The sequence below is a fragment of the Sinocyclocheilus rhinocerous genome, unplaced genomic scaffold (genome assembly GCF_001515625.1).
Source record: "Sinocyclocheilus rhinocerous isolate Xijiao unplaced genomic scaffold, SAMN03320098_v1.1 scaffold1687, whole genome shotgun sequence".
NCBI lineage: Eukaryota > Metazoa > Chordata > Actinopteri > Cypriniformes > Cyprinidae > Sinocyclocheilus > Sinocyclocheilus rhinocerous.
The window spans coordinates 295976-307156 of record NW_015660051.1 but is presented as its reverse complement, the minus strand read 5'-3'; the positions used below and the strand labels follow the sequence as shown (position 1 = coordinate 307156).

The following is an 11181-nucleotide window of genomic DNA, read 5'->3' as shown; positions in this document are numbered from 1 at the left end:
TTCTTTTCAAAAGTTACTTTGTGCCTCATTCTCATCACTGCTTAGTGAAAAAGTAAAAAAAAAAAATGTCATTTTCTAAAGCAATTCCCCTTTCTGCGCTCCAGCCTCAGTTCAGTTGATTAGGACAATGATATGCGTCGAGCCACATTTTTATATGCATTACCGAGTGTTTGATTACACAATGCAGGCAGTGGATTGTTTATTAGAGGGGAAATTAAAAAGGTGTAGGAGCATCATGCAGAAAGCTGAGGTCCCTTGACGAGTACCCTGTCCCATGATTATGCGTCTGTCAATCTCCGGCCAGTTGTGACCCATTTTCTCTTTTAAGTTTAATACAAGAGAATGGCAAGCAAATTAGTTGCTAAATTAGAGCACCGTCATTTCCGCATTGCTTTGGCCCTCTGTGACAGCTTGTGGCTTGCTGCAGACCCTCCAGCCACAGTTCTGGAATGCTAATCAGCCTCCAGCACACAATTTTCTCTAGACATATTCCTTATTCTCTTTAAACAATATCCATCATTTAGACCAATTTTACAACCAAAACCCATTTTACACAGGAAAATGTTTAATTTAAGGCTCCTTTCCCCCCTGTTTTCATTCTGGCTTCTTATCTTGCTTTAAAAGGCAATTTACGACCAGAAAGTCTGGTTTGATAAAGGTCTAAGATGGCCACTGACCTGAATTTTCTGGCCGTCTCCCATACCATTCAGCTGCACTAATTAGCAGTCAGCATGTCTAAAACTATCTGTTATAAATGGACAGGACAATATCAAGAAGACAAGCATCCATTTACACTCTCAACGGGTGGGAGGGCACTCTTGGTAGAAACAGCCACAGTTTGGGTAATTAACTAGGGCTAACACACAATTAAACCATCCCAATCTCCTCTCTGATGAGCAAGAGGCAATTTCAATTAGATTCAGTTACTACTGAGGGTTACAATACTCTAGTTAAATGAAAAGATGGGGTTTCATTTTCCCTTCCAGCTGGAACTGGCACTGGGAGCCTGTTCCATCATGCTCCTGTAGCTCACGCGGAAGAGAACAATGCTAGCAACCCAAAAGTAAGGGTTCACTTCCCAGGGAACAGACAAACTGCTTGCTTCATTTACTTTCTAGCTTCTAAGAACTGGAAGTATTCACAGTATAGAGATTGTGTTTGGTAAGATTCACCATCACAAGCTGTTTATATGCTGGATATGTGGTAAGGATTATGGCCTAATTCTGTAGCATGCATTTGTAATGAATGATTGCACAGCATCTGTTGAGAGTCTGGAGACAATACAGAAAATCAAGACTCTGGATGATCAGTGAGAGGTAACAGCTTTGATCAACCTGTTAGAAGATATAAAAAAATGCTGATTTTCAAAGATGCTGGCGGGCGGCTGCATTGAGCATGCTGGGAAGGCGGAGGGAAGGGTTGGGAGAACACCCACCTTGCTGTTTCTTTCGCTGATGCTTTTCTCTGCCTCTCTTAGCTTGTCTCTCTCACTAATCAACTGGACAGGTGAGGGGCAGACAGACAGATACATAGAGAAACAGAGCAATGGTAAGGCAAAAAGAGATTGCATAGCTGGAAGAAGAGAATAAAGCAAAAGCCAACTGCCAACATTACTGAAGGTCACATGGCAATAAAACTTGGGGACAGCAAGAAATTGGATGCAAGCAGCCTACTTGAACATTATCAAAACACTGTGTTTGCCTACTAATGAAGTAATACAGGATTTCATTAGCGGTTGTTGTGAGTTTTGCAGGAGTGAATTCATAAATTAAGAACATCATTAAACACCCTTACACAGTTCCAGTTCTAGACAAAATTGAGCGCAACAGTGCCACCCACTTTTTCAGCGGACTTGGTTCCAGAATTATTTTGCCAATAGAGATTTTTTAAAAAGTCTTTATTAAAGAGTTAAAGTGCTTTATGGGAATGGGTGGGTGTCTCGATTTACTTGATTTAATTAATTTGATTTCAAGTTATTAAAAATCAATTCCGCTATGGAGAAAATTACTATGATTTTTACTTCTGGAACGCGACTGTTGCACTCTATTGGCTCCAGTCATTTCCATTATGCTTTTGTTCCAATAACATCCATTTTAAAGGAAAGTTCAAGGCATAATAGTCGGGAATGCAGTAAATTGATTGTTGTGCATCTTTTAAAGTTGCTTCTGGAATCCTGTTCTTTCAAGTCCTTCCCATCATTTCAATGCCTTATGACACGCTCAGTGAATTTAGCGCAAGCACTTAGAATCAGTGATGCTTTACTCCCGCTTTGACCTTGCTATGAGCAGCCTCTTTAAAAAAAAAAGGGAAAAAAAGGGTTAAATTCTTAACAGCCTCTTTTCATTCAGAGGAAGCATACACTACTGCCTCTAAATTACACTTATAAGGTGCAGTTTCCCCATACTGCACGTAGGGCAGAATCAAATATTAAAGACATGTAATGGAAAAGAAGATGGATACTTCAATGATGAAGACTGAAAAACGTATCACATTTGAAATGCTGTCCTTGCTTGTAGTGTTTAGTAAGCTTTGTTTTTGTTTTTTTTATCTTTATTTATTTTTGACAATATAAAGGGCAGAACAGCAGTCAACACACTGAAAATTGTCAAGAAGAAGAACAGCAGCATCTTCATATTCCTTGTGATCGTTTCCTCAAAGACAGAGAGAAAGAGGGATGGCACACATGCACTGCATCTCAAACGAATCAGCCTGTAAAGCTGAATGGCCGAGCTGTGTCCCCTGATACTGACCATGGCAACAGCGCAGGGCACATGGCAACCAGCTCTATGATTCAAGTGAAGTGCTGTCCTTATCGGCATCATTACTGCCAGACTTTTTGCCAAATCCATCCCGGCAGTGGCTATAAGACAGAGGTCCAGCCCTGCACTGCACCGCAATGTTACGAGTCCCATGTTGGTCCAGACAGCTGACAACAGAGCTTTTTGAAACCTATGAGGTGCTGCAAAAGATTTCTCCTTCAGTATCACTTGGATTCTGAATTATTAAACGAGCTACCATTTGATTCCACACCTTTGACTCTACAGTGGGTATAGAAAAGAATCACCCCCCTTTAAAATAATCACATTTTGTTGCTTTGCAGCCTGAAATGAAGATGGACACAGTTTTTGTTTTATCCAGCTGTATTTACTTATAACATCCAAGTGAAAGATATAACACCAACATGTCAGGAAAAAATAAAAAATAAAAAAAACAGAATCACCGAGTTGGAAAAATTATCACCCCCATGTGTCGGCATTTTGTTGAACCACCTTTTGCTTTAATTACAGCCTTTAGTCTCACCACCATAACATTATATTACACCTCCATGCTTTACTGTAGGAATGCTGTTATCTGAATGGTGAGCTATATTGGATGCTTGGTGTTGAGGCCAAATAATTCAATTTTAGTCTCATGTGGCCTCAAGAATCTTCAAGGTGCGTTTTGGCAAAGCTCAGTCGTGACTGCATGTACACATTTGCAGTTGTACACAATATACATTTCTTGCAACCCTCCAATACCAGCCACATTTGTGGAGAATATGTGATGTTGTTGTCACATGCACACAAAGATCCTTTTTTCCAACTCAGTGATTCTGTTTTTTTATTTATTATCATTTTTTTCTGACATTTTGGTGTTATATCTTTAACTTGGATGTTATAAGTTGCACTGAGTAAATACAGCTGGATAAAACAAAAACTGTGTCCATCTTCATTTCAGGCTGCAAAGCAACAAAATGTGATTATTTTAAAGGGGGGTGATTCTTTTCTATACCCACTGTATTCTCTTTCTGTTGAATGTCCAAGAGAGAAGAGACAAGGGACCCTTGCAGGAGGCCTAATAACGTATGCACTCTCATTATCTCTTAAAAATACATAAATTAAAAGTGCAAAGCTCTTTTATTATTTTATTCTTTCCATTTCACATTCAGTCTGTCTGAAATTTTCTATACTAAAGCTTTCATGAGCTCATCCGACTATTATTTTCGCATGAGCTGTTGTGTTGGTTCCTCTGAATAATGGCTCTCTTCAATTATGTGTTAAAGTAAAATCTGTTGTCTGTGCATATCTTTGCTGACATATCTTTGTCGTCATTAAACCTCGGTCACCCTAATGGCACAAAATAATGTGAAAATGTCTGATATTCATGCTATACAGCTCAACACTCTTGAAATGTACATCATACTGCAACCTACTGAGGCTTATTTTAGAGACAATGATTATCAAAAAGAGGTAAAATATGGAGACAGGCTTTTTGAAGAGATGACCTTACGCTTCAGTGCATGGTTGTAGTTTTATGCTTTTGTTATTATACAATATAATAAAAAATAAAAAATAACAATTATTATAATAATTCATTTAAATCAAATTTTTACAGTACAATGTGTTTAGAAACCAAGTTCTACTTCCCACCTGTACCAGAAGGCCAAAGAACAAGTAGTCAGCAAGTGGGTTCAAGTGTGGGTGAGTGTAGTCAGTTTTCACAGTGATGTGTTATGCACCCACAACCTGACAACATTGCGAAACTGTAGTAAGAGAAGAGTTTTACACTGGCTGTCTAATAACGGGTACAATTTGTCAGCTTTGCGCATGACAACCTATGAGTTTACATCCCTTTCAGATGTGCCAAAACACCCACGGGATATGTGCAACACTCTCATGCTAATATCCGTGTGCTTCTTTAGTGAGCGCATTATATGTTCTCTACCAGAAGTACCAGAAGTCTGTTGATGTGAGAATGTTCTGGAGCCAAAGCTTTGAATGTGCCTTCAGAGTGAACATTTGATAAGTGTATGCGTCTCAAGGGCTCCGCTTCACTCCTCTACCTGTTAATGTGCTGGAGATGACTGAGCTTCAAAGAGAAGGAGATTGCCTTGGGGTAAGACTGAAGGACACCCAGGGAAAAACAACAGCCAAATGACACTCTGGTCCAGGAAAGCAAAGCAGGAGAGCAGGTGAGCAGTCATTAATGGGGTTGCGGTGTCCGTGAGGAGGGACACACTGGGTGCACACAATATGGCTCGGCATGAATGAGTGTAGAAAAGGAGGGATGATGGTGACTGATGAGGAGCAGAGCACAGAGAGGCCTGGGCTCATGAATATGTGTAAGAGTTGAGAAAGTGATGGACGAGGCAGATGGAGGGAGGGAGTCAGAGTGGCTAACGTGCTGTGATTCGGCTCCTGAGGCAGATGAAGTGCAGGGCTGAGGACTGCACACAAATGAAGTGTCGGGCTCTGAGAAGCTCCGCTTTGCACAGGGAGGAACCCATTCCAGCTCCGCCTCCACTAATGTGCCCATTTGGTAAATCCGTGAGAATGAATGGTGGTCCAAGCTGCCAGGGTCCTTAATGACAGCAACTCATCTCGTTTGAAGGTGGGGAGGCTGTTGTTGGGAGAAGCTGGGGGCAATAGGGCTTGGATGTGCTGAGAGATAAAGTAAACAGAAAGACAAAGTGCTGGCTTTTCCGACTGCAATATATTTGGTTTCTGGAAAACTATTTACACCGTGGAAGGCTCTTCACAAATGGTGAGATTTTTTTTCCCTCCTATTAAACTCCATAAGCTAGCAAGCAAGCTACTTCTTTTGTCCCAAGGCAGCACTAAAATCTAAAATGTTTCAAATTGGGTTTGGTAGGAAATGGAAGTCATTTTGCGGAAGAAGAACTAAGGTTTTTTTTTTACAGGAACAATGATGTGAAAGCCAAAGACGTAACGCAATCCCTCACAGCGTTGATACAATAGTTAGGAACAGGCTGCGATGGAGCAATTGAGAAAAATCAAATCCAACCATTTGAGGGGGAGATTGGCCCTTTATTAAATCATACAATCCCCCAAGTCTTAAAATACCCACTTAGAGCACCACTGCATTCACGATACAAGATAAAAAGGTTTCAATTTGACCGAATTAACAGAGTCTCTCCCTTCGCCGCCACATTAGAAGTTGCATTACCATTCGAAGCAGACAGAGAAAAACTGCTTCATATGACGTCACAACACACACACAAGTACTAGTGAACCTAATGTGCTTGTATAGCTCATTTTCAGGTAATTTGATGTATAGCTCATTTTCAGGGCTCTGAGCGTCAAGAAGGTTTTATGATGGAGACAAATAATTTAATGCCTGGTAGTCTAATAGCCATGGGAGAATAGTTGTGAGGTGAAGAAAGGCAGTCTGGAAACCAAAATGTTGGCGTGTTGCTCCACGGATCTGTAGGATAAAGGGCTCTTCTAAGGCAATGTGAACCACAAAGCTCTCATGAGGGAAGATAAGAGAAACCTCAGTGGATTTGAAGCCTCTGAGAGTACAACAAAGCACATGTCAGTTCTGTGGTATAATCAGTGCCAATGGAAGGGTAAACTATGCATGTTAAAGGTGAGCACATGGGCCACGGCATCGGTGGTAGCTCCAATTAGCGTTTACCTGAGTTTGATACCCTTGGGTAGAGAGCGCAGAGCAGCTGATTTGGCCATATCTATGGGGCTGCTCGTGAACCTAAAGTGGTGATGAGGGAGAGAAGAGGTTATGGTGCAAGTGTTGTTACCTGGGCCTGCAGGGTGTTGATCTGAGACTCTAGCTCTTTGATTTTCTCCTCCTGCTTCTGCAGCTCGGCCTGCGCTTCCTGCCTTGCGCTGAACTCCCCGTCGAACTGAAGACAATAATGCACATACAAAAACATTGATGTAACTATGCGGATTCCATCAACCACAGGACACATCAACAAATTCAGCATAACTCTCCACCTTCATTATCATCATCAACATCTTGATCCAAGGTTAAGATTTTACTAGTCTCATTCACTTATAAACTTGGCACTGAACAGCGTCTTGTTGTCTTTGGAGCATCTTTATCGTTTGGTTTCTGCGTAAACCTGCATTTGCCTCTCTCGTTATTTACACTACAGGTGCGAATCGGTGGGCGGGGCTAAACAGGCAGTGATGTAGAAGCAGGCGTTGATCATCTTCTGAGGAGGCGGTGTTTAGCCACCATTACGTCATAAAGTGGCACATTACACACACAACCTGTCTTTTTGACAGATTGGCTTCAATATAAGCGGTTTTTAGACTAATGAGAAAGTTTTGATTTCCGAAACTTACAGCATGTTTTTATAGTACAATGACCTCTTTTATGTCAAAACACCAAGGGAATTTTGATTTCTCAGTTCAATTTGATTTCTCCTTTAAACGGATCAAATGTCACAGTAAAGACATTTACATTATTTACTTGAAATAGAAATCTTTTATAATGTTCTTTTGAGCATTCTATTCATAAAAAAAATCGGAAAAAATGTATATAAATGTTTTCGCAAAAATATTAGGCAATATTATTAGTAATAAATATTATAATAAAAACAAAACTGTTGTTTTAAATGCTAATAATAGTCCACAATATCACTAATTTAATTTTTTTATCAAAATAAATGCAACATTGGTGAGAATGAGACTTTAAAAAAAAAATTTAAAAAAATCTCGCCATGCACAAACTTTTGATTGGACAATAATGTGTATATAAATATTAGATACATTATATACTATTAAATTTATACGTATGCATTAAAAAATGACATTCAGCATTGGTACACAGCTGCAAACACAAGCATACACACAGTTAGTGAGTGAGACCCAATGTTTTCAGCTACCCAGTAGTATTTGTGTTACTTTGCCATTAAACTGCAAGCCTCAGATGTCTGGCTGACATTTGGCAGACTTGGGCAGGAAGCGGAGCAAGAGCATGGATACACTCTCAAAGCATCATGGGATACAGCTCTTGGCTTCACTGACAACACCAGCAAGTGTTAGCTCAGCATCCTTACGAACCTCCAATGTTTTAACTAAAAAAAAATATTACAATATTGTTCATTGGGGCCTTTAACACTATTTGAAATGATGCCTGTAAATAGTGTTCCCAGTATGGCACAAACAAGCTTGCAGATTGGAGCATCAGCATTGATTCTGCTTGCACTGATACACATCATGCTGCTCTGCTGCCAGTTATTGATCAGACGAGAACAATCAATGTGCTGTCTCACTGCTCATGGGAGAAAAGTTTGGTGACAGCAGCCTGGTTGCATACCAATAGCAGCAAACAGGGTGATTAATAGACTCACCTTTTTGGAGAATTCAGCCGCTCTCTGCTCGCTCTCTTCCACTTTGGCTTTATCCACACACTGATCTGTCATACAGTGTACCGGGTACATGAAAACGCACAAAACACACAAGTATATGTAAATTACAAGGTGCAATGTTAACACGATGCTTAAGATTCCACATCAAACACAGAATGAAGACAATCAAAAAAACAAAAAAAACAAACAGAATAAAATGAACCTGTCAGTGTCTCATTCCCCCCTCCCCTCTGGAGATTTGAATTCTGTTCTGGAGGTTTGAGATGTAAATTTAAAAACGGCGCCCCACATAATCTGTTTTCAACTCATTAAAGTCAGGCAAGAAGTGAGAAAATCTAACATTTTTTGTTTCTGCAGATGGGTCTGAAAACTTTTAATGAGCCTTTGTTGGAAAGTTACGAAAGTGTTAGTGACAAAACACAAAAGGGGAGGGCAAAGAAGAAGAAGAAAAAGAAAGGATAAAAATTTACTTCACCCTTATTTTAATAATTCCTTTGGTGTCCAAGAACCTGGATGACAAAACAATTGGCAACAAATTCTCCCCCCCACCCCCAAAATGTAATCATAAAACAAATGAAAAAAGTCCAGGACTGCAAATATAACCGGTACAGCTGAAGTCGTGTTGCGTTTATAAGACATGACATGCCAGCCAGGTTTTGCAGATAATGTTTTATTTATGCATAATGAGTGTACCTTATCTTACGTGTCAGGTGAGTGCAGGTGTTTCAGACAGGCCTCTCATGGGGACCGGGGAATGATAATTAGATCTACTCCAGGAAATCGCAAACTTTTATCAACTGCAGTTGCGCCTTCCTCAGCGCAGTGTGATTTCACAGTAATGTTAGACAGAATGTAGTGTCAACCAGTGCAGGATTGTTATAATCATACTCTAGACATCCCATTAAGCCCCAAAAATCTTTCTGGTGGATTTCATTGAAGTGTTATAACTCAATACTGCTCTCTCGCTTTTACCTAAAGCTGGTTACCGAAACCTGAAACTCATTTTTATTCATTCTGAAATGTTCTGGCCACTTTATCAAACGACCATACAGTTCAAGACAGAATTTAATAGTCTGGAAAACTGAATTTGTACCAATGAATAATAACTTAAAAGGAACTGCACTGAGGTCTAGTGTGGTGTTCAATGCAAAGACGTGTTCTTCAAGACTCTGGAGACCTAATCTCAGAATTACCGACGAGATGACTGAAGTCCACATCCAGTCGCTCCCTGTAGGCGAAATCAGGGTCCATCCCACTGCGGTGGAGGACGATCTGGGACACACACTCCTCGATCACCTTGTAATACTGAGGCCTGTAATAAAAAGGAGTACAGCGAGAGTGAGGGGGCAGAGTATGACAAGAGACAAAGCCATTAACTTCATATAAAATACCGCCTCGTGCATTCCTGCGAGGACAGCTCTTCATAAATCATCTGGTAAGACATATCTTTTAATGGTATTTCACAGCATTGAATTAAGGCTCCTTCTTTCGGTACATAATGAAATCACTAACGGCAAAGTGTGCAGCCAGAGATCGCTTGGGTGACTTTGTCCATTCAAGGTGAAGACAAACCGACATCCGGGCCTCCATGCTTCCCTCTCTAATTTGCAATCATCTTTGGCAATTAAGGGCAGCAATAAAACCTGAGACGCAAATCTAATCAGTGTAATCTGTGTAATTAGTTGCACAATGGCAGGGAAAACACGGCCTTGTGTTTGGAGGGGTGACAATGATGGGATGGGGAGTAAATGGGTCTGGGACTAGACACTGCCACTGCGCTTAGTGTGTGACCTTTTCTAAGTTATATTACAAAATTTAATTGCGAGTGACATTTAACAAATACAACGTCGACTTAAGCCGAGCTCCATAGTGGCAAATAATTATGTTCCAAGCATGACCTTGAATGTCTCATGTAGGTACTCAATTTTCCTCCCAGAAATGTGTCGTCCCCTTCTCCCAGCTTCACACAAAACAAGCTTTCGAATTCTAATGAACGAGCATGACTTTAGAAATGTCTCTGTGCTAAATAATTGCACCACAACTCATAGCTAAAGCCACTTAATTCTAGAGCATTACATTTTTTAATCTACAAACATTCTTGTTTGATAAACAATATTTGCGGGGGAATACAGATAAGCTAATGGATGAACAGCAGAGTTTTTTGACCCAAAGTAATAAACTACGCAACGGGTGTATTTGCACTTATGTTTTCTTATGATCCATATTTCAGTTTTATTTGCTGCTCTTATGGTTTGTGTGCTGCAAATAAGAAAAATCAAGATGTCCCCTAAATTCAGCCACAGAAGGTGGCACATTTAATATTTTAGGTAATAATACATAAACAAATAATAAAACAATAATAAATAAATAAATAATATGCAAGCATTCAGATGCTCTCTTATCATTGCTGTTAGTATTAAATGGTTAGTTCATGAAAAAAAATGAAAATTATGTCATTAATTACTCACCCTCATGTCGTTCCAAACCCGTAAGACCTTCGTTCATCTTCAGAACACAAATTAAGATATTTTTTGTGAAATCTGAGAGCATTCTGACCCTGCATAGACATCAAATCAATTGAAACATTCCCAGGCCCAGAAACATAGTTAGGACATTGTTAAAATAATCATAACGTAATGTTATGAAGCTACGAGAAGACTTTTTGTGTGAAAAAGAAAGCAAAAAAATAATGACTTTATTCAACAATTTCTTCTCTTCCTTGTCAGTCTCTGCCGCCATTCACGAGAGTACCACAATGCATGCATGTGATGCTGCTGAGGCAGGAGCCAGCAAAGAAATTGTTGAATAAAGTCATTATCTTTGTTTTCTTTGCGCACAAATAGTCTTCTCGTAGCTTCATAACATTACGGTTGAACCACTGGTGTCACATGGACTATTTTAACAATGTCCTTACTACGTTTCTGGGCCTGGGAACGTTTCAGTTGCATTGCTGTCTATACAGGGTCAGAAAGCTCTCAGATTTCACCAAAAATATCTTAATTTGTGTTCAGAAGATGAACGAAAGTCTCATTAAGTAATTAATGACACAATTTTCATATTTG

At 39.8% G+C, this 11181-nt stretch overlaps 1 protein-coding gene across 1 annotated transcript in view; it reads right to left on the bottom strand.

The window, feature by feature from the left end:
• Nucleotides 1-11181, bottom strand: part of LOC107724831 (protein diaphanous homolog 2-like) — a 471924-nt gene that overhangs the window by 282039 nt on the left and 178704 nt on the right. The window contains exons 16-19 of the mRNA XM_016533907.1: nucleotides 9313-9431; nucleotides 8102-8166; nucleotides 6539-6643; nucleotides 1436-1498 (exon numbers count right to left, since the gene is read on the bottom strand). Of these exons, the coding sequence (XP_016389393.1) occupies nucleotides 1436-1498; nucleotides 6539-6643; nucleotides 8102-8166; nucleotides 9313-9431 (352 nt within the window). The remainder of the gene's footprint in view (nucleotides 1-1435; nucleotides 1499-6538; nucleotides 6644-8101; nucleotides 8167-9312; nucleotides 9432-11181) is intronic.